Genomic DNA, 22441 nt, shown 5'->3' with positions numbered 1-22441 from the left:
AACTTTATTTACAATATCCTCGGCCGACTTGTTGTAGACGAAGGAGTTCCATTCCACTAGTAGCGACTCACTGCAGCTTAAGATAGACAAGCTCGCTGTCACGCAGCAAGAATCACGCACGCTCCGCCATTTTGGAGCGAGCACTCGAGCAGGTGCGTGCAATGCATATTTAGTACATCAGGAGAGGGATCCTTGTACAGGTGGGTGGGAAACGATCACTAACCGGACAGCGGGTTAGCGTTATCCTGGAAGTCTACCTCAGGCTGGAAGCCGCCCTCCTTGTCAACGACATACTTGATCGTCATCAGCCGACCATCAGGAAGCCACACGGAGTATCGACCGGTTACCTTGCCCGCGGTGTCGCCGGCTTCGTTTTTATCGAAAAACAGCTGCTTCTCGGCATCCTTCACCTCGTATTTGTACTCATACTGAAACATGGAAGGACGAGTAATTACTAATAGCGGTCGCTTCGCCTGAAAGCTAAAATATGATGTAGCTCTCCTTCTAGAGAAGTATCGTTTCGATTGAGTAGCAATATTCCCATAATTACTAAATTTACAGCAGCTTCATCGCTTTTCGCGCATTTTCCCCATCTACTTACGGCTTCATACTTCTCCGCTTGTGGTGCAGCCTGCAGATAGGCTACGGACAGACCAAGCAACACACCGACCGACAAGAACACCTTCGCAGACATAGCGGCAGACATTGATCGATCAGCTGACAGGTTGATCAGGTGTATAGGTTGACAGGTGGCCACTCTGGAACGGTGGAACTTCAGCACGTTTAGGATCCTGCACACACCCACACTCGTACACTTCGTCACACAACACTGACACACGCCGGAAGGTAACCGAAACCGTCTTCAGAGGACTCCTTTTGCTGAAGATGAACTATGAGTTCTCAAAACGGACGCCACGATCACACTGGATGCGGTCTGCAGTCTTCCAGCTCGTATTTATAGTCCCTATTCGAAGGGTGATCTGGCTTAGGGAGACCGTCTTAGAACACCTTGGGATGCCACTGGTGCCACTCCCCGATCCCTGTTTCGGTGCAGCAAAACAAGGGGTTGGCCCTTATGGGTGCACGACAAACAGCGCACGAAAAGTGCACGAATGCAGCCATGTTTTCCCGGGGAGAATGATCCGACTGGTGGCGGGTTAGTTCCCCCCCTCCCCCCTCCCTCAACACCTTTGTCGAAGCTCGGTTCCTTGTGGCCATCTCCGGGGCTAGAACCTTTGGCATTTCTGGCCTGGGTTTCGTGGAAGCGAGAGCTGACGGTAGCCTGTTGATGCGTTGGAATGCTGATGAAGATCACGAACTGCTTATGGTGCCGGTGTCATGTAGGTAGGTTGAATTAGCTCACTTTGAGCTAGCGGAAATTGAAGTAGGAGGTCTTTAACGATGGTCAACGTACTAGAGATGTTCTGGTCTTAATCAGCTGATTTCTTTGCTTAAGTGCACCTTGATGAAAAAGCTCTATCTAGTTGCAAACAAGCTCAAAAAACGGGATTGTTACCTATTTAGTAATGTTATATAAAATACAAAATTATGGTACATCACATTTATAACACGTCACGAAGGGTTTTAACATATTGTAGGTTATCGATCATTTCAAAAAAGCAATGAAGACCAAATAATATGTTTGATTACTTTTTAAATTTTTTTTTGATAATGTATTTCCTTATCAAATCCATTGAACCCAGTGCTCTAATTCATTTCCATTCCTCATTTTGATTACATTTTACATTTGCATTTCTACAAAATGTGATAATTATTTAATAAGACCATTTATAAGTCACAGAACAGCATCTAATCAGTTCACTTGAAATGCAACAACTTTTTTTTTGCTCCCATGTAGGAAATACCAGCGTAATGTCTGTTAAATATTGCCCAATCTGCATGGCAAGCGAACCAGTCGTTCGCTGAAGCGGCTGAGTTTTGATTTACCGTGATAAAGCGAGCGAAAAAAAGGGCAAAAATAGACATACAAGGTGCCCTGGCATGCATGCAAGGGAATGCATTTTATTGAAACCATCACCAGGTCGCTGCCGTGCCCTAGCGCCACGCCGAAAACGAAACAAAAAAAAACCAGTCACCATCAACAGCAATGTCGCCCTTCGTCAGCCCAGCAAAGTCCCAGAGAAGAGCGCACCTTTTTTTATTTTGTGTTTTTTTTTATTTTTCGTGTTGCAAAAAGATGTCACATAGCAGGTCGGTTTAAATGCCGGCGCGATCACGATGGCAAACGGCGGGAGCATATATTCGATGGCCCGCGTTTAAGCTTCTTCTAAGCCGTTTTAGAAGTCATCCGATACAGTGGGTTGGGAAAGAGAAGTGGCTGGAATTTAGCGTTTTTTTGTTTGCTTTTTATTTCCTCCATTTAAATTTTGTACTTTAGGGGCATGAGCTATTGGTGCTTTTGTTGGGAGAAAACAAACGACAGTTTGGATTTACAGCGGATGTTCGCAAGCTTCCTCTTTAAGCTTTCGGAATGAAAAATGTTGGTAGCGTATTCAAACTTTCTGGCAGCTTGCCACTTTTATTTAAGAATTTGGTAGCTCCAAAAACCAGTGTCTTTCCGTTACCACTTTTATTTTACGACTAACTCTTAACCCTACAGTCTCGCGCCGATCGTCCTTAATTATCAGGTCAACAACCTCCGACTCGGTTTGTTGCCGTGCCGTCTCCCTCACCGACTTACGTCCGTGGTCCATGGGCTTACCTATTCTAACGCCATCTATTGTCTGGTTTCCTTATCACTATCGAACCAGACAACTTATCTAGTTCTATATCATTGTTGGACCGTGGCAACAGTGGAAGTGAGATAAACGAATTTAATTTAGGAACAGAACATGAATCTCAGAACGATAGATTCGAGCTGGTATTTTTGAGAAATCGTTGCTATACTCATTTTAATGGATAAAACATAAAATTGACAATCTAGTGTAGCTGAGGTAGAAGAAGCTCTAGATAGTAGAGACCTCCTAAGATACTGACATACTCGAAAGGCGAATGATAACCAACGCCACAAGTTACCTGTTTCAGCTCTGGCATGCACGAATTGGCACGTAAATGGCGCTGACGAAATGAGGCTATCAAATCGGCATAAGGTGTAACTTCACTTCCGAGAGGACCCTCGGTTTGGTGGCTACATTCCATACGTGAGCCACACGTGTGTGAGCTTCCGCGATATTCCATGACTCACTTGACATTCTAAACCAACTCCAACAGCTAAATAAAAAACTAACTCCAACTAACTAGCGACAGGTGGCTACTCAACAGACTGTGCATCCGGTTTAAACGGAGCTACCTGGGCAACTCGGAGATTGGAGTCACGCAGCAGTGCTTCCACGACCGGAATCCGCTCAGTTTGCGGTCAAATGCTGCAGATTAGATTAGAAAACCTTTCGGAATGCCAATGAAGGTTGGAATTTGTTAAAAAAATACCCCCCGACAAAACTGCACCAGAACGACAGGTGATCAGGTTTCGTACGATCTCAAGCAGTATTAGCTATTATACAATTCCAAACTACACACGTACGGTGTGGACAAATGTCCAAAATACCAGAAATGATTCCAAAACACCACCGAAAGAAAAAACGAGCTGGTCTTCTCGTAACTCATTTAGGGCTCGCTGGGATGACTTCAAACATGTTAAACACGTCGCAGTAGGCTCGGTGTTGGGACCTGTAAACGCCACAAAACGCTACAATCAACCTGACCCGCCTTCCCCCTTCAACCCACATACCTTGGAGGCTGAGAGTACTGTACCTTGTGAGGGGGGTAGTGAGAGGGGGGAGAGGGGGGAGAGGGGGACACAACAGCAAACAAAAAAACGCACAACTAATAGACAATAATAGCGCCACCGAGGTAAGTGAGTAAGCGAGCAAAGAAAGAGCCGCAAAAGAGCGAAAGAGAGAGAGAGAGAGCACGGAGGGGGTTAGAGAAGAAGAAGAGGGGGGGGGGGGGGGGCTGGCTCAACCTCGCCCAAATTTCCCCCTAAACACCGAAAATGGCTCCGCTTGGTACACTTGCTGCTGCGGCAGCCATCCACAGTGTGCTTCGTGTGCCCGCGGCGGAAGCACGTGTTCGCGACCGTTAGATTGTGGTGTGCTGCGTTTGCGCACGTTCAGCGTACGCGTCGAGGCGTAGAGAAACAACGTGCGGACGGGTGTAGTGGCCGCCGCGCACGCGGTGTTTTTTTTCGTCAGCAGAAAGACAAAGCAATTAAATAAGCCACCAACGGAGCGAACCTACCGGTGGCATACATTTCTGCGCGCGACCACGAGAGCTCAACGAAAAGCCCACCCCGGCTAGGCGGAGGGAGGGGTGGGCTGGCCGGAAGGGTGTGCGGGGGCTTGGGCACCCGGTGACAACGACCGGTGGCGTATTAGATGCGCCAGATGCCACAAATGCCACTTCAGTAGGGCTCGGTTTGTGCATCGCGCTAAGGTACGCCATATTTAAAATCATTAAACAAACGAGTGAGTGAGAGCGGCGATCCCAACGGAGGTTGTGCGTCGGGGAGGTAGGGAAGGGGGGGGGAGGGCGAGTGTGCAGGGAAAACTCGATTTTCTTTTCGGAGGCTTCGTTGGGTGGCATTTTCTGCCGTTGCGCGCTTTGTTTTGTTTACCCCATGCGTTTAAAGTGTGTGCGCTCGCTACTCCACAATGGAAGCGCGAAGTGTGAGAGAGGTAGAGGGGGGAGCGAGAGGAGGAAGAGTGGCATAAGGGAGGGGGGAAGGAGGGAGAGTGCTATTTTGTTACCCCTCCCCCTTGCCTCTCTCCCCCCTTCAACACTCCTTTGTCGGCGTGTTCGAAATACGCCACCGTGAATGTGCGTCTCGTTCCAGCCCACTTGCGTGATCGCGATGTCAAAAGTGGCTCAGCCTCGGCAAATTAACAAACATCTGCCTAGAGTGGATCGGTGCGTTACGTTTCGCTGGTGTGTAGGTTTTTGGCGGGTAGGTGGTTGTAATAATAATACAAAAAATAAATAAGCGAGACCCTCCCGCTCTAACAATGTGCCAGTGGGGATACGAGGGGATGCACAAATGCATTCTTATGTCACCTCGGTGGACGGCAGCTCCGACAGAGGAGGAACAGCGGAGAAGAAACCCCCCCCCCCTCGCAACCACCATGTGGAAAGCGTCCATCAACGTCCTCGTTGACGAACTCTGCCAATCAAACACCTGCATCGCCCATCAGCGGAAAGTGTTTGACATTCGCACGCCAATTTGTATGCGTTACCGCGTGCACGAGCTCTAGCGCCCTCGGCTCGTGGTGTAGGTGTTGCTGTACGCACGATCGTTTAATGACGCTCGGTACAGCCGGCCACCGTGTCAGGTGTTCGCCCATTTCGGTGAAGTGCTCCAGTTTCGGTGGTGATCGGTCGCAGAAGGGCCACGGATTGGGTGTTTTTTCGGTTTTTCCGCGATAGGCTAAAAATAGACGAAAATTGGGCAGCACCACAAGTGGTAAGTGGTGAGACGGCGGAGCTAGACAATCGAGTGCTGGAGTGTTAATTTGCGGACATCAGAATGATCCTCCCAAAACAGAGGTCAACGACTTCGCGCCATTTTGTGGTGGAGCAGATTTTAGTCGCTACGCAGGATTACGCCGTAATTTTACTGCCAGTTTTAAGCCGGGCTTCCGTTTCTGGATCGGTTTGCTCGTGTTGGTTTTGCTCCGATTTCTATTTTATGTGAAATTTAAACCAAAACGAAGAATATACTAACCGTCTACGTACGTCAACGCTAGAGCGTGTTAGTACAAACCCCAAAGGAGATATTTTTACACAATAATGAAGATCAAGAGCACGATAAAAGATGCCCGATTTCATCATTATGAAAATAAGTAATAACTACCTTTAGCACACATCAACGTCAACGTCTAATAACTCCATCGATTTCGTAACGGTCTTAATTATGATTCCGTGTGCATATATTCCGGTTGTTTTACGGTGTTTTTTTTTCACACAGATTATCCTCAAAACCCTACTACTACTGCCCGTCAGGGGCTAAAACACGCCACGTTCCAACCGAAAAAAAAAAATCGCACTTAGAAAGCAACTCCACCGATCGCCCTACCACGCGCCCCGCCTCGAGATGGAATTTGAAAAGTGAAACCACTCCCGTTTCGTGGAAGAAATGGAAAATCAGTCCGATTGTCCGGCTGCCATATAAAACGCGAGCATTTTCGAGGCCCTCGAAAGTGCCGCCCCCCCCCCCGCGCGCTCCACCTTCCCGGCTCCCAAAAGGCGGTTGGCCAAATGCCAAAGTTGCATAAAAATGTCTATCCACGGGTGGGGGGGTTTGGATTCGAAGCTTCAAAAACCAATTAAATCGCACCGCAAGCGGCACACACGCGGCTCTTTACCGGCGGGTTAGGCGAAACTAACGATACCATAATGCGCACGTTTAGTAATGCCTATATTTTCTCCGCCTAAAAAAAGAAGAAAAAAAAACAACCTCCCCACAGCTGGTTGAAGTTCGCGAAGGGGCACGGAAGTAAATTAGCCTTCACGTTTTTTTTTCTTTCTTTCTCCTTCCAAAACGATAATCAACTGCCATTAAAACCACCTTGCGGGTGTGACCTAAAATGTGCCACGGGTGGATGAGAGGGAAGGTGGTTGTAAATCATGTCGAAAGTTCGAGCTCATGCATTTTTTTGCTGTGTGTTTTTTAAAATTAAATTGAATTCACATCAAAAACGTTTTGTTATTAACTTACGAGTAATTACGGTCTGGAAATGCGTTTTATTGTGGTCATATAAAATGATAAGGTTACATTGTAACCTGTCGTAAGCAATAACTAAAGCTATAGCTCAATCTGACGTGGTCGTATAACGATCACGGGGGGTGTTTTTTTTAACAAACTACCCTCACTATTGAACGGTGTTGCTTCCACCTGATCCGCTTCTTATTGATCCGTTGCAGAAATCCAACACCCCACGAGCATGTGCAGAACAGGTGAAATATAAGCGAACGCGAAATTGCACTACTTACAACACACGCCCCAAAACCCGGGCATGGTGTGAAAATGAAGAAATTTATGACCACAAAAACGCCGGTGGCCACCAAAACACCGGTGGCACCATCACCCACGCCATCCTCCCTGTTCTCCTTCGAGGCCATGCTCCGGAAGGCCAATCGAACCGAACCGAACCCCGGAACGGACACTCCGGAACGGGTGGAACCACCCGAAGGGGTTGCATTACCACCCCCAACACCCACGGTGATCCTTGCGGTGGCGACAACCGAACGTGTCCTGCAAAATCCGGTTCCCGGGGTGATGAATATCGAGTCCGGTTCGCTTAAGGACACGAAGGATGCGAAAGGATGCTCGCTGGGACGAACGCCAACGGGAACACCGTCATCTTCCCCCGTGAAGATGTGCGGATACCTGAAAAAGAAGCGCAACGTGAGTCGAAAACACTCGACATAGTTAAAAACACCCGCTTAACGCGCATGGTGATTTGTTTGCAGAAAATGGGCGGCTGGCGGAAGCTGTTCTTCATCCTCCAGAACCAGCTGCTGCTGTCGTACTCGTCCCGGGAGGACTACGAGAAGAAGCTCGCCCCGTTTAAGGACATCATCAACCTGGTGCCGGGCACAATCATCATCCCGACGACTGGACCTCGCTTTACGATCGAAACCAACTCGAAAGTGATGTACACCTTCGTGAGTATGCGCACCGAAGCTCACTCGAGGGTCTTGAGTTGAATATTGTTTCATTTTTCGTGTCTTGCCTGTGTGGCTCCGGTAGCGCTGTGACGATCATAGGAGCTGTTCGGAGTGGATCATGGCGTTGTTGGACAGCCTAAACGTGGTCAACGGTGGACACGGTCCGGACCGGAACTTCAGGTATAAACCGCACGCCGCAGGGAACGTTGGGCAAGCGTTAGTCAACACCGTTCCCTTTCTTTTGGGCGCAATTTCGCGCACAGCTTACATAACACGTTCCACCACCGGTCCACGCTGCCACTGTCGTTGCCTTCCCGGGGTAAACTTTTCACCGGTGCCATTAGCTTGCCCCGTGGGGCAGATCCGGCCAAGGGTGGCATTCCAGATCAACGGTTGGGTCCACCAAAGCCGCCCCGGTGTTACGAGCAGGAAGGAATGACGAGCCGGCAGGTGGTGCAGGCTGGACGGGATAACGCCGTAGATGGAGATGATCTCAACAACAACGTGTTGGAGGCAGTGAGTGAAGCTAGTGACAATGGGGACACGAGTGGGCCCTCGAGTGGCCCTTCAAAGCCGTGTGACAATGATCCGGTACCGGAACCGGGAACAAGCGAAGACAAAAGGTAAGGCTTGTAACGCTTACGTTCACTTACAGCCAACAGTTCATTACATTTGGATGTTTCGGGGGCGGGTGGGATCAATTTTTGTTGGTTTTTCCATTGTAATCAACTTTGAAGATTATTATACACCAGAGGTCGGCAATCGGAGGGTTTTGAGAAGCTTTTACTCATGATGATTTTGCATATTAAACAGTCTAAATGACTCATCTGTTCATGTCTTCCGCGCAGTAGCAGAACTATTGCATTTAACTCTGCATGGTTCATTCCTTTATTCTCATCTTAAAATATATTGTTTTATTTAAAACACAGTTTGTGTTTTTTTGTAAACTTTCAAATTAAAACAGAAAATAGTTCTGTTTAATTGATGATCATTTATACTATGAGTCAATAGATCAACAATAAAATATCGAGATTGAAGATCAATAGATTTGATCAGTGAGGAAATTGGCTCATTAAAAAATTATTTTCAAAATATTTTGCACCGAAAGTTATTATTAATCGTAACTTAATAAGGGATCAATGCATACACTAGTAAGGGTTTTTTTAGATCCTTACTGCAACTCTAAAATAGATGTTTTAAAGTTGATAAAATCTTAATTGGCTCTTTAAACTTAAACGATGTGAATCATTGCATAAGACAGATTACGTAAGACAGAATTTTTTCTTCGATTAATTTCGCTTCGCATTGCTGTCTATATTTAACTTCTTTCTGATTCAAATTGAAAAACGGAGTTCTTTAACCTCATAAAACGTGCAGCGAGTCTTATAGCTAGCAGAAAGTCAGCTTTGCTCAAGAAAGATTGAAGAAGAAAGATTGAAGCATGAGCTATTTGAAACGATCTATAGTGTAGGATTTAAAACTATTAATATAATACTCATGATCACACATGGCCCCGAGGCGTCGGTTAAGTAGCTTAACATTCTAATCTACAAATCGAGATTATTGGAATGCCTTCCAAGCCACCACGTGCAACAAATGCCCCTCAAATGGCCGCGGAAAAATCCCCATCGATCTCGCGCCAAAGCCAGGCTTGCAGCAACTATTTAAATCACAGCAATATATCGGCCAACATCTGCTGCACGGTTCGATCCTCACATGCACTTTTGACCCGAATCAACCGGAGCTGTGTTTAAGGGAAAACGGAGAGAGAGAGAATGAGAGAAAGAACGCATGGGTAAACACTTCGGAAAAGGAAAACCCATCCCTGTGGAACACGTGGGACGCGAGACAAAGGCGTCGGAAAAGCGAAGCACACAAAACATAAGCGGCTTCGTGGAAAAAAGGGCCGTACCGTCGGTAAACAAACCCACTGAATGGGGGGAAAAACAGACACTGGAAAAACAGAACACACTCTCAAAGCAGCGAACCGAAGGGGGAAAACATCCTATTCTAAGCACCGTTGGGCGGCAGACCGTATTGCAGGCAGATCGATGGCATCATCCGGTGGTTGAAGCAAGCATGCCACAGAAGAGGCTTTCTGCTTTTTCCTTCCTTTATGCTTCCACCCAGAAAGAGGGACCGCTAACGTGCTGTTCATCGTCAACGGGTCTGCCCCGCATTAGACGCTTGGTTTGGGCCTCACGTGAAGTGGATGAGCGCTGCTCTTCAAGGGCATTCCGTTGCGTACACAATCCACCACCAATCCACCACGATTCCGAGACTCGAGAAACGCCAGAAGCAGCCCGAGATGGAGGTGTTATGGCAAAAGATATTTCGTATGCACAAAATGGAGCCGACACGCGGCTGCACATGCAAAAATACACCAAGCAAACAGACCGTGACACGGCGCATTAAGCCAGCGATGTTTTATAATCGATAAAGGTTTGGCCTTCTAAGTGCCGCTGGAAGTGCACGCTGAAGTTTGTAAAACCTCTTTACTGGCGGGGGGTTTTACGACCCGCGACTGATGGGTTGCAAAAAAGAGAGGTTAGGTTTAGGGGGTTTTAAGCGGATTGGATCTAAAACACTTCTGCTTGCTTTGGTGGCCATACAACGGGTTATTGGGCAATTAATAAGTAATTTCCGTTTCAGGTCGTTTTGTACACGTTCCAGTTGTTGAACTTATGGCAAATGAGATAAGAGTGATACGGACGCAGCCGTCACAAAATGCTCGCCCAAAAAAAGCTGCCAATTGAATTAATTAACGAATGTGGTGATTTTGATTCGATAAGTATTACAAAACCCTTCAGAAGATGTTGAGTTCCACTGCGCTTGAACCTTTCTAAACGTACTGACGTGGAGATACCTTACATAACCTCAATGGAAGATGGATCGTTAGCGAATCATAGATCCTTTTTTGCTGTAGGAAAGGGCTACTGCTCCTGAGCGATTCATCACACGCACGGATGCAAAGGGCAGCAGCCTCCTTACACACTTACAAACACCCCGAGTGGAATGCAATCATCGAGAGGCAGACACCAGGGGTTGCTGGAAGAACTCCCTCTCTTGCGTCTATTTTACATATACTTTTACATAACCCCGGCGCTTCTGAATTGGAGCCGACCTGAAGGGCCTATCCAAAGGGCGTTGAACAAAAAAAAAAGGGGGAAACCCTCACCGAAAAGGGGCCACATCTGCTGTTGCATACATCAAGCCCGTCTGGAAGATGTTTTTAAAAATGCATCGCAACCACGTGGCGTTATTTACTTCCGGCATCCGAAGCGCGCGCGCGCGCACGCTGAAGGCACGGGAACGCATTCTAAATTTATCTTTCTGCCTTTCTTGCGCTCATTTTCATGCCTCACCCGGCGTTGTGTTAAACAATCCCCTCGCAGATCTCCACCTCCAGAGACGGTGCTGGATGGTGAGCAAGGGCGCGAGGACGGGACGGACGAACCCCGGCAGCACTTCTTCCGGTTGCATCAGGACGCCCAGCGAAGGGCACACCAGTCGATGGACGTGTGTCGCATTAACAGCATGTTTAGTGAGCGAAAACCATCGTCGAAGGTGAATCTGGCACCGGAACGGGTTGACAATCCGTTGGTAAGGTACGTACGGAAATCCGGTTGAAGCTGGAGTGGGCATGTGGCCATTAACATCTGCTTTAGTTCGCAGTCGATTGCTGGTGGAGATGACACCACGCGGCAGACGCACGTGTACGAGGACGTTGGGACGGATGATGTGCAACCGGAACCGATCTACGCTGTGGTGGATGTGCGTGCTAAAAGAACACGCCGGCTGGCCCGGTTGGTGAACACCGAGGTGGATGGGAGCGGTGCCGGCACACCGACGGGCAACCGGAAGGTGTCCGTTTCGTTGCCACAAATTTCGGCCGGTTCCGAGGCGATCGCGACGGTGAGAAGTCGCAGTAATTACGGTGATTACGAGGATGTGAGCTACCTCTTTGGGGCGCACGGTGCGGAGAGTGACAGTGTGGGTACGGACGGGTCGCAAGAACCGTTGGCCACACCACCGGAACCGGTGTACGATGGAGACGAGCACATCTACGAGCCGGTGAGTTTGAAAGCAACGAAAAAGGGAACACCCGCTTAATGACTGCTTCTTCTCTTCTATCCTTAGATATTGGTCCAAGACCGGCTGTTGGCCACACCGACGGGTTCGTCTTCGTCCTTACCGGCTCCTACCGAGCATGGGGGTGTTAGTGGCAATCTTTGGCGGCACCTGAAACGGATGCAATTGCAAGGCTCTCGAAGGCGATCTATGAACCGTCCGAGTGGGTCGGTACAAACCGGTGAAAGCCGCTCAGCAGCTGTGGCCGCTCTGGAGGGTTTAGGTCGTCGACTCGACAGCCATCGACGGTCGATCAAGAAACGCATCAAACACCTGTGTGATCGAATCGATCCGGCAGCATCTTCAAACCGAACTCGGGTCGAGGGTGAGGTGGAACCATCGGAAGACACCGGGGAGGCTCCAAGTCAACGGCTTGGGGCCAACGAACCGGTTAGCTCGCGTAAATCGCTCTCACTGGATAGCTTTTTGCTCGCGAAGGGACAAACTTCTGTCCCGCGATGCTGAAGGATGACTGTCCTGGGATGTTGATGGTGTGCGCTCACATTTCCGGTGTATATGCGAACAGAAAATGGACTAAAACGCTCTAGAGTTACAAAAAACGGTAGGGTTGTAAGGAACGCCCGCCAGGGATGACCTTCGGGTCGTCGGATCTGCGGTAAGGTTTAGTTAAATGATTAGGATTTTATGTCATGATTTTGCAACAAAACGCAGTTACTCTCGACGTAACGAACTAGCAGCAATAAAAATAGGTTACTGAACAATAGCAAGCGATTGTGTATTATCCTTTTTTTCGTTGCGTCCTTTGGACTTCTTTACTTCTGGTTTCCTCATATCGCGATCAGGAGCATTGAACAGCAGGATACGTGAGCCCGATCCGTATCCTTACACTTGAGCTTAAGTTAAGCCGTTAAAGAAAAGATAATGCCTCTCTTCATTGCCGCATGTTTTATATTTCCCTTTTACCGAGGCATAACAAACAAATTCTAAAGCTACGCAACGTCTGGTTGCACGTTTTTCACGAGTTTTCCCGCATCTCGCCCCCATTTTCCACGTGTCATCTCACAAATCAAAGAACACTCCAATACCACGAATTTATCCGACACACGGCTTACCGGTGTGTTTGTGTATGTGTGTGTATTTATTTTTTCATCTTTTCAACCCTTATCTGTCTTTCGCTCATACACACATCGCCTACTTCTGAGAATCAGTTTGATTTCATCAATAATGTTCATTTGCTTATACCACTTCTTGTCACTCGTCAAGGGAAGGGTAAGAGGAGATGCGTGAAGGGAAGTAGGAGAGGGAGGGGAAGGGGTGAGGGGTTGATAGAAGAAAGAAGAAATAAACCAACAGCCGTACTCTTTCTACTGCTGTCCCTGATCTTACGCCAAAATAATAATTACAAAAAAAAACACGGAACGCAACAACTATCCTGGGGTGTGTGGGTGTGTGTGGCCGGTCACGACAGGTATACCGGGGTCCTTTTTAAGCCCTCTTCCACCTAAAATCCTATAAATTGTCATTATACATAATAATACCTTCTTTCTATATACAAATATGCCTATGTTGCCGTCAACTTGATGCCCCCATTGCGCTAAGTGTAGTGTCAAAAGTAGGAAGGAAAAGTTAAAATTATAAATTAAAAAAAAATCGCAAATTCACATTAAAACCAAGCGGAACTGTGCGTCACTTTGCATGGGTTTGCGTATGTCACCATCAAATTTGACCCCCTCCGCCTGCATGTATTTGTGTATGTAGCTCATTAGCAAGTAATTATTAGCTTGTCACACCTTGCCGATCGCGTTACCTAACACATGCGAAAACAAAAAAAATCGGCCGCGTAGCTTTCACCGTTCGGTCTTTGGTGTGCCACTTTTCAGCCGGGAAACTCCCGGCAACCGAAGCTTTCGTACGTGTGCCCAAACGGCCAGCGGTTGACTCACAAACCAACCGGCCCAAGCTGGTGCGAGGGTTGAACGAAAATAAACCCAAATTTCCCGTCCGCATGCCGGAATGTGGAATTAAAACGTTCCCCGGACGTTGAATAAAAAAACAACAGTTCTCTCCCGCTGTCTGCTTCTGTTCCTGTGTGTTCCTGCATGCCATTTTGCGATTCGGCTTAAAAGTGTAACGGCTCTGACAACCAAGAAAAACTAAAAACTTAAAACAAACTACTAACCAAACGGCGAAAGGATAACGTCGATTAAGTGTTAATTATTGCTCTCGACGGTTTATCGCAGTTTTTTTGAAAATGGATGCAACGTTCTTGTTTATAAGTACAGCCAGTACGCCACGACCAGCTAAAACAGTGCCGCGGTACGATTCTTTGTTTTGCTACATAAAGGGATTAAAATATGAGGCCGCATTTAAAGCACTAAAAAAAGAAGAAGCTAAAATCCTGCAAGAGGTTGCGGCGAACGAATACAAAAACCACTGCCAAACGCTAAGGACACTTAGCGGGCCTGCCTTGTGGTTCCTCTTGCTAGAAGGAGGAACATCTACATAGGACTGCAACTGACTGAGCAAAGTTCCGTTCATCTCTCACCCCTGCGTCAGTGCGCGCATTTAATGCTAGGATTGCTTATAAACGAGATGTGTACCGCTTGCATTCTTCGAGGTTATGTGCTCATGGACACGCTCTGAGGCGAGAAAGGTATACAAATAAAAAAAAAATAAAAAAAACACCCACCACAAGAACAATGCGTTGAGAAAAGAAGAAAAAAACACTTGTTCATAATCGTAAGTATAAGTAGGACTTCTTCCTTGTGCGTAGGCTAAAGCTGACTCGAAACGCACCCGAAAAGGATGTGCCCCGTTTATGTTTGCACTTTTATATCTTGGCCTATTCATCGTGAGCATCATTTTCGCCCGCCACGCTCGGATTGCACATTGTTTTCTGTCGTAATTGCTTGCATATTGCCACCTTCGCTTGTCGGTTCCAGCAAAGCTCCATCGCTGCGTCGCTATGCTGTATCGTCACGAACGGTACCATTCGTCCGTTCGTCCTGCAAAATGGCGTCCTGTTTTCTACCATACCGTCAGATCACTAGTCTCGGAAGGGTTGTATATATATATATGCTTTGTGGTTCTCTTAGTTGCTTAGAATTTTGTCAGACTTTTCAGATAATGTATGTGAGAGTGTGTGTGTGTGTGCCTTCGCTATACCTACGTTAATGTGCATGCATCCTGTTGTGCCGGCAATCGGCACCGCTGCCAACAGTTCACCCCCGGGACATATACCGGGCGATGCTGGCTTTAATAGCTAACTTTGTTTCTTATGTTCCTCTACCTAGCTAGATAATGATACAACCAGTGTTCCATGCGGGTTAGCGTGGAAGTCTTTCATCAGAAGGCCATCCCCAGCACGCGTACTCGGTGTTGTTCCAACAGATCACGATTATTTAACCTCCTTGGGCCGCGTTTATACGGTTTAATTCGCTCATTCACATCGTCTTCGAACGCAAATCAAAGACACAACTCGAAAAATTTCTCCCCCCAGTAAATCTCGCTTAAAGCACGCGATCCCCTCCCATATGATGCCTTCATTCCCACCTCGGATGCTAGAATTAGTCAATAAATATCGTCCGGTCAACGTCTTTCCTGCCGGGAGGGGGTTTCATCGCATTACTTGTGCTGTTGGCGTTCCTGTCCTCACCGACGGGTAATGTTAGCTGCCGCCTACTTAAAACCTAAATAACGGAAGTACACTGTCAAACGGGGGTTCCGCCGGCGGGTTTCGGTGTCCCGATTGGGTTTGCTTCCGGTGTGGGCGCTTGATCTCGCTTATCCGACCCCGGAGGAGAACAACGGTGCCGTGGCCATCGGCGCCGGCGCCGGACGGAGGAGGTGCTACCCGCGGACGGACGCTGGTACCCATCGCTCGTGATCGTACCGGTGTCGCTGCTGCTGTCCCACCCTGTTACGTCGTTATTGCTGTTTCTTCGACTTGGCGAAGCGCTTGCCGAATGAGAACAGCTTCCGGGGGCGCTTCTTAACGTCCTCGTCGAAGATGGACGAATCCGTCGAACCGGTATCGTCGAGCTGGTGCAGGGCCGTAGTGCTGCTACTGCCGGCTCCCACACCGGAAGCGAACGTGTCTCCGACGGCCACCGGTGCAGATTTCCGATCGCCGTTTCCGGTTCGCTTGGCTTGGTGCAGTTCCTTTGCGAGTTGCGGTTGTTGCTGTTGCTGTTGCTGCTGCTGCTGTTGCTGCTGCTGCTGCTGCGATGCTTTAACGTCGACGAACCGCTGCTTGAGCTGTTGCTGGTGCTGTATGTACTGCTGCAGCGGGGGTACCGGCTGGTGGAATCCGACGGAACCGGCCACGGTTTGGGCAAGCGACGCTGGCGACGACACTGTTGAAGCTGACGATGGAAAAGGTATCGTTGGGGATTCCAGGGCGACCAGGTCCGCGCTATCAGATCGGGCCATTTGTAACAGGCTAGAATTGGATACGGAAAGTACGTTAAACTCAGCTCAATCAATCATTTCAAACAATGAGCTCGCGTTTTGAGAACATGAAAGATTTTCTTCACAATCTTTTTTTGACATAAAAATAATAATTTAGTCGCTATGTAGCAGACTTAACAAAAGGAACTTCAATACTGATTGAGCCAAAATGTATGAAACGTTCTCAAATGGGGAACTCATTGCAGGGCAGCGTTTATCAACAGTTTGTAAACAAAATTTAACAAAACTAATTTGACACTATATTTTCAGACTGTATTCACAAAATATCAAACATTAACGAATACATGTGATTTGAAACGCTTTCCCAAGATCGGAGCAAAATATCGACATAAAATTCTGAACTTACAGCGTTCAACAGAATTGTTTGAACATTTACTTTTACATTTTTTTTAATTTAAATTGTAATCGTTGTACTGTGTACAAATTTAAATCGATTGTAAAAGATAATTAGATGTCACTTATGTAAAGAATAATACAATAATAAAACAAATACAAAAATAACAAACAACAAATAACCAGAAGCAATTAAACTAACGTAACTTTAAAAACACCAAAAAAATAGTGTACCATAGGGGCAAAAATTTGGATAATTTTGCGATAAACAAAATCCTATGACAAAGAACTTACAACACACTTTACACTGTACAAAAAGGGCACTTCAAAAATAGCCAACCTCAGCTACTCAGTCGAAAAGAGTGTTAAAGGATCAAAAAATCTGAACCGAGATAGAAAAAATTCGACAATATATTCCGCGCGTACTTCACACAGCAGCCGTTTCCTGAAACCAAACCGAATCTGCTTGGTGCTGCAAGGACAGGAAACGACAAAACAGAACAGCGCAACCAACGAGGGGAGGGTGGGGGAGGGGCTTAACAAATGAACATTTTAATATTATCAACGGGAAGAAGACAAAAAAAGGCCAACACAAGCGGTTATTAGGCAAAACAGTCTTATAAGCGGAATGCGAAACGAAACAGTGAAAGTGCAATCCAACAGCTAATGGGAACTCACGGGCACGGCTTGTATCGTAGAGCAGATGCGTATCTTTTCCGGGGTTTTTTTGTTCCCACATCGCATGTCACTATTAATCTCTTTTCTCACTGTTAATAATTTGTTCCTGCCTTCGTACGACTAACTGTGCTGCAAAGTCGCGTATGCCACCAGGGACACATACGCCCACCGTTTTCCTTTCTTGTTCTATTGGTTTTCTTTTCATTTTTTTTTTGGTTACCATCGCACGATTGAGAATCCCTCCGACCGTCCCCGTTGGGGGTTTAGAGCACACCGAAAAAGGGCTCGTTTAAATCACTTTTACTACTATTGTTACTGCTACTCTTATCGTGAAGCTTTTGCTGTCTGAAATGAGTGCGAACATACAACATACAGCGTGAGATAAGCTTCGAGGAGCTCGTGAACTGATCGAATGACATAATTGGGGTTATGAGCGATGTGATAATTTTGCTCCTGTTTCTCTATCATCCGAACTACGAAAGAATGCGAATTTTTAAGATCATCTAAGCTCATTACGATCTTGAAAGGCTCGTCATAGGGAAGCTGGTGTTTGGAAGATCATCTCTTTGCAGGCGGTGCATTTGCGAGTAGCACGTGTAAATCTATGTAAAGGACAATCAAACAGCTGACGAGTGAACAGAGCTAACGTTCGAGAAGTAGGGCGTTGTGTGAAGGATGGAAGAAATGGCGGCGATGGACCGTAAACTTCTAACCGGCCCCGAATCAGAAGCACCCCTTACACGTCGGAACTCGGAGGACTTACCTCTGCGAGGAGAGTGTCTTGCGTGGCGGTGGCATCGGAGCTTTGCCAACCGTACTCGGTACCAGCTGGGGCAGCTTAACCGGAGCCTTCTTCCCTCGTGCCAACACGAGCCGATCCGTCACCGTCGAGGACGACGATACCAGGCAATCATCCCCGTACAGACTTTGTGCACTATACCGGGCAGCATGCGGGCACCACGGTGCCAAAAGGACGATAAAATGGTGCAACATCGCATGCATACGAACACACACACACACACACACCCGTGCAAAAGTGACACAGATACGAGCAAACATCGAGAGATCCGGAAGTGCGCGCGGCATGATCACAGGTCGACCAAAAGGCGAGGTTGGTGTTGCAGGTGTTGATGCGTATGGCAGGTGGTCGATGTCGAAACAAACGAATCGGGAGAACGAATATGAAATAAAAAAGAGAATTAAAAAATACAACAGAAAGATAAATTAACCAAAAAGGAAATGATACCGCGTGAAACGTGTTGCGAACGGGCAGCAGAACCGGGGTGCGAATTTCGATCAAAAAAGGATGCGAGTGGGTTGAGTACTGGAGATACTGAGCGCTTTGCTTACCTGTCACCGACTGACAGTTCGCGTGTCATTGGCGGTGCACTAAAGCCCGCATTGTTCGCACCACCGTACGGTAGACCTGCAGCGGTGAAACTTGAAAGACTCGGGTAGCTGCTGCTACTACTGGTGGTAGTGCTGTTCGGGTTCACGGTGCCGATGCTGGTGTTGGTTCCACTGCCGGCTGACGATGCGTACGTGGCGGCCGTACTCGGCGCGATGATGCCGGTGTTGAGCGTGTTGAGGGTGCTCATCTGCAGGTTCGAGGTGGACGCACCACCGCCAAGGAAGAACGTCACCGTGTCGCGTTCACGGTCACCTTCATCGCTGGCGGATGAGTCGTCTCGGCCACCGCGGCAGTTACCCTCTAGGTAGCCTGCGGACACTGGAGACATAGGGGTGTGTTGTTATAGCACACAAACGTACACACAAACACACAGGTATATGATGCGTTGTGTGAGGAGGAAATGGGAGGTTGAATTGGGGAAGAGGGAGAGGGTGGAGGAGGGAAGAGGAATAGGGAAGAATAAAAAATAGAACGTACAAATGGAATAGAGAAAAAAAGAGAGAAAAGAAATGATGAAATCAAACAGGAACGAACGTAAAGGATATCGAACACGTACGTAACTAAATTACATCGAACTTTAACCCTACGATGCACCGACGTATGCAATAGCGAGGACGAAAGTCGAGCTTCGCATGACAAAATGTTCAACCCTTTCGAAAGGACAAACCGAAGTAAGCCAAAGGCAATCGTTTGGCTGTATGTGAAGTATCAATTTAAAAAAAAAACATCTATTTGAACAACGATATGCACCATCAGCAACACTCCAGTGCTCAAGATGGCACTGTTTATGGCACCATTTTCCTTTTACACGTAGCTTAACAGTATTCCATTTAAAAATAACCATTAGTTCACCTTAAAGACCAATTCATTTAAAAATATCATTAATGTTAACCTGTAACCAAACACTGCTTTGTTATTTCAGCAGTTTTACGTCGCCGAACCAATTGCAGCTTAGACTGATAACGAGAGTATTATAACTGCTTAAGGTATGCGCACATATTTTGTTTAAATATTATAAGTGAATGCGGAAAATGGTTAGACGAAATATTACTAAAATTTTTAATTAAGGCGTGGCGTTGCGATGATGAAAATGCATAAATCGTTCAAAAACAGCTCCAATAGAATTCTGATAAAGTTATTCAATATTATGTTCTTATTTTTTTCTTCAATCGAACCCCACCACAGATAATGGAATAACTTTTGTCCCCATTTCAACATTCAAACAATCCTTCCCGGATCGGAACGCCTTAAAGTTGCATTTTAGGGTTAAAATTGAACATAATCAGCAAAAACGCTGGAGCGCGAAAGGGATAGCGTGATTGTTAGGGACCAGGGATGGGGTCAGTCATTGTGCGGATAGGGCAGGAGATCTAGCGGAAAAGTGGTTGAAAATTGCATGTATGTCAGAACGTCGCATCAAAAGCAGATGTACGATAAGCCCCCAACATGATCAAATGAGCACGTAAGTTGAGAGATCAGCACCGTTCGATCGCCGTAATGTGGACGAGGGTGCATTAATTAGGGTATAATTAATGCACTGCATTTATGCAATTAGGGTCCAAGCGATATGACAAGTAGGCCAGGACGATAGTGTCTTGGATCATCGCCCCGAAGCAAGCGGCTAGGTTTGATGCGCAATCAAGAGCACCCCACGATGTGTATGTGTTGCTTTCTAACGCAGCCACAAACGCTCGCAATCTCAATCATTCTCGCTCGGGTAAACGTGAGTTACGAAGTGAAAAAACAAACGGCCCCGAAGTCGGTCTATCGCGAGGAAACCCGTCCACGTGTCGGCTAGTGAACGTAGTGGTTTCACGCTCGTGCATACTGCCATGCGTACGTAAATGTATGCCAATTGAATGCCAGCACTATTAAATGCCGATGGTCGCGCGACCATTTGACATCTCGCAGCTGGATGTGTGGCGCTAACAGTGTCAAGGCACGTCCCACTCGACGTGTATGACTTCCGCGAGATGAATATGATCGCGCATCAAACTCAAAGCAACGTCACACCGTTCACCTTGCGCAGAGAGTCGTTTGCTTGCAGGCTCACGAGTTGTGACACAAGGTTGCAGGCAATTGGAAGCTGTTCGTCTCAAGACAGCTCTAGATTGTGGAGCCCCGTACTATTCGTGTGAATGGATCGTTATTGTTTGAATGGTAATTTCCCGCTACGCTTGCTTTATGTACGCTTATGTCTTATCAGAAATGTGTTAAACCGTACAGAAGGTTAGCAACATCGCACACAGCTGCACACTTGCACACCTTCAGGCGCCGGAATGTTACAAAAAATCGAATCACGGGGGGTTAAAGACGCCAAACTGCTATCGGAGCGCCATTTAGTTTAAGCAAATTAGATATTTCATCGAGCGGTTATGAAAAAAAAAGCACCAACAAGCAAATTCGGCCCAGTATTAAGCGGGGAAAACGCGGGTGGGGCACACACGAATAATTTAAATAACACCAAGCAGAAGAAGAGAAAGAAAATGGGTGGCAAAAAAAGTAGTAAACCCTGCAATAGCTAGGTGGCATTCATTCCGCGGAGGTTAGTAGAAAATTGTTTAATTGCAACCCAAAGCAAACAGCAACACACACCACAGGACAGCTCTGAGTGCGCGTGTGTGTAGATGTTTTTTTTTTGGGTTTGTGCAGAGAAAAAAAAGCAATCAGCGAGAGAGCGATAAAAGCAAATTTGTACTGAAACAAAATCTTACCTTTGAGCTCGTTTTGCGAACGCACCTTCTTTCGCAGCATTGCTAAGCATCGAGCTTGTTGCCTAACTTATGCTGTGTATGCTTACACGCATAAAAAATATGTATGCACGTGTACGAATCGATTCCACGTGTGCACACCACGAGTAATTTTTTTGGTGTTTTTTTTTGGTTGTTTGTTTTGAAAAGCGCTCAACGGAACTTAAGTTTGTGAAACAAGTAGAAGCACATTTTTTTCACAGCCTTTCAGCTGAAGGAACAACATTCCAAAAAGTAATCCATATGACACCTGTTTGTTTTTTTTTCTCATCGAAATTGAACAAAGATAAAGCTTGTCGCCGCGAATATTCGCCGCCAGGGAAAAGTGTCTCAGAAAAGTGTCCAAATGCTCCAAAATGAGTCTCTGCGCGTAATTTTAAATCAGTTTGAGCAATTGTGTTTTCGTTTTTGGCCTAAGCCAACTGGGCCAAAACGCGACAACATTAGCGAGTTGATAATTAAACTCCAGCACGATAGACGCACACAAAAAAAAGGGGGGCAAAAGAAAAGTACGGAAAGCCAAATGTTTAGCGAGTTATTTTCCTGCGATTGCTCCGACGACAGTGGCAACAAAATGGCGACGTTATCAGGTTGTGCGCGATCGTTTTTCATCAACGGGATCTACGGGAGTGCGCACGAAACCCGGGAAAAGGGTGGTGGGGTGGGGGGGGGGGGGTGGGAAGGGGAGGTGGGAAACGCGTGAACAGAAATAAGACAGAAACATTCCGTTTTGATTTGCCTGTTTCGGGTTTTATTATTACAGCTTAATCGCTTATACTTGAACGAGGAATTATAAACGCAAGATCGGGAAATTATTAGTGATAAAAGGATGAAACCCCTCAGCGAGTACAGAACAGATCGTAAACCAAAACGTAGCAAGTGACGGTATCAGTAAAAAAGATAGATAATGATTTATTTTCACCCCCGACAGGGTTACTCCCTCCCGCCCCCTCCCCAGCCACGGCACGGGATAGCGAACGGGGGCGGTGGTGGAGAAGAGCGCAAATGAGAAGAAAAGTGTGAT

General features: G+C 46.9%; 3 protein-coding genes across 3 annotated transcripts; 1 reads left to right on the top strand and 2 right to left on the bottom strand.

The window, feature by feature from the left end:
- Positions 1 to 51: 51 nt before the first annotated feature.
- LOC128729126 (pro-resilin-like) lies at positions 52 to 694 on the bottom strand. The gene is made up of 2 exons (XM_053822775.1): positions 602 to 694; positions 52 to 428 (listed from the first exon to the last, which is right to left on the bottom strand). Exons 1-2 carry the CDS (start codon positions 692 to 694, stop codon positions 219 to 221), a joined length of 303 nt encoding a protein of 100 aa, XP_053678750.1. The 3' UTR covers positions 52 to 218.
- Positions 695 to 7039: 6345 nt separating this feature from the next.
- LOC128728615 (uncharacterized) lies at positions 7040 to 12279 on the top strand. The gene is given in 6 exon segments (XM_053822244.1): positions 7040 to 7420; positions 7486 to 7680; positions 7766 to 7863; positions 7947 to 8306; positions 11079 to 11757; positions 11824 to 12279. Coding segments are annotated over 6 exon segments (2169 nt in total).
- A 3414-nt stretch (positions 12280 to 15693) lies between these two features.
- LOC128728283 (probable serine/threonine-protein kinase DDB_G0281745) lies at positions 15694 to 17676 on the bottom strand. The gene is made up of 2 exons (XM_053821903.1): positions 17257 to 17676; positions 15694 to 16216 (listed from the first exon to the last, which is right to left on the bottom strand). The coding sequence occupies exon 2, from the start codon at positions 16204 to 16206 to the stop codon at positions 15703 to 15705; it is 504 nt and encodes a 167-aa protein (XP_053677878.1). The 5' UTR covers positions 16207 to 16216; positions 17257 to 17676; the 3' UTR covers positions 15694 to 15702.
- Positions 17677 to 22441: the final 4765 nt, after the last annotated feature.

The sequence above is a fragment of the Anopheles nili genome, chromosome X (assembly GCF_943737925.1).
Source record: "Anopheles nili chromosome X, idAnoNiliSN_F5_01, whole genome shotgun sequence".
NCBI classification, from domain to species: Eukaryota; Metazoa; Arthropoda; class Insecta; order Diptera; family Culicidae; genus Anopheles; species Anopheles nili.
Note: the sequence above shows the minus strand (reverse complement) of the source record. Positions and strands in the feature narration are given on the sequence as shown.

Excerpts from the sequence above, each read along its gene's own strand:
- LOC128729126 (XM_053822775.1), bottom strand. The coding sequence starts at position 694 with ATGTCTGCGAAGGTGTTCTTGTCGGTCGGTGTGTTGCTTGGTCTGTCC. Across the intron at positions 429-601 it reads AAGCGGAGAAGTATGAAGCC|TATGAGTACAAATACGAGGT; the intron begins GTAAGTAGATGG and ends TCCATGTTTCAG.
- LOC128728283 (XM_053821903.1), bottom strand. The coding sequence starts at position 16,206 with ATGGCCCGATCTGATAGCGCGGACCTGGTCGCCCTGGAATCCCCAACG.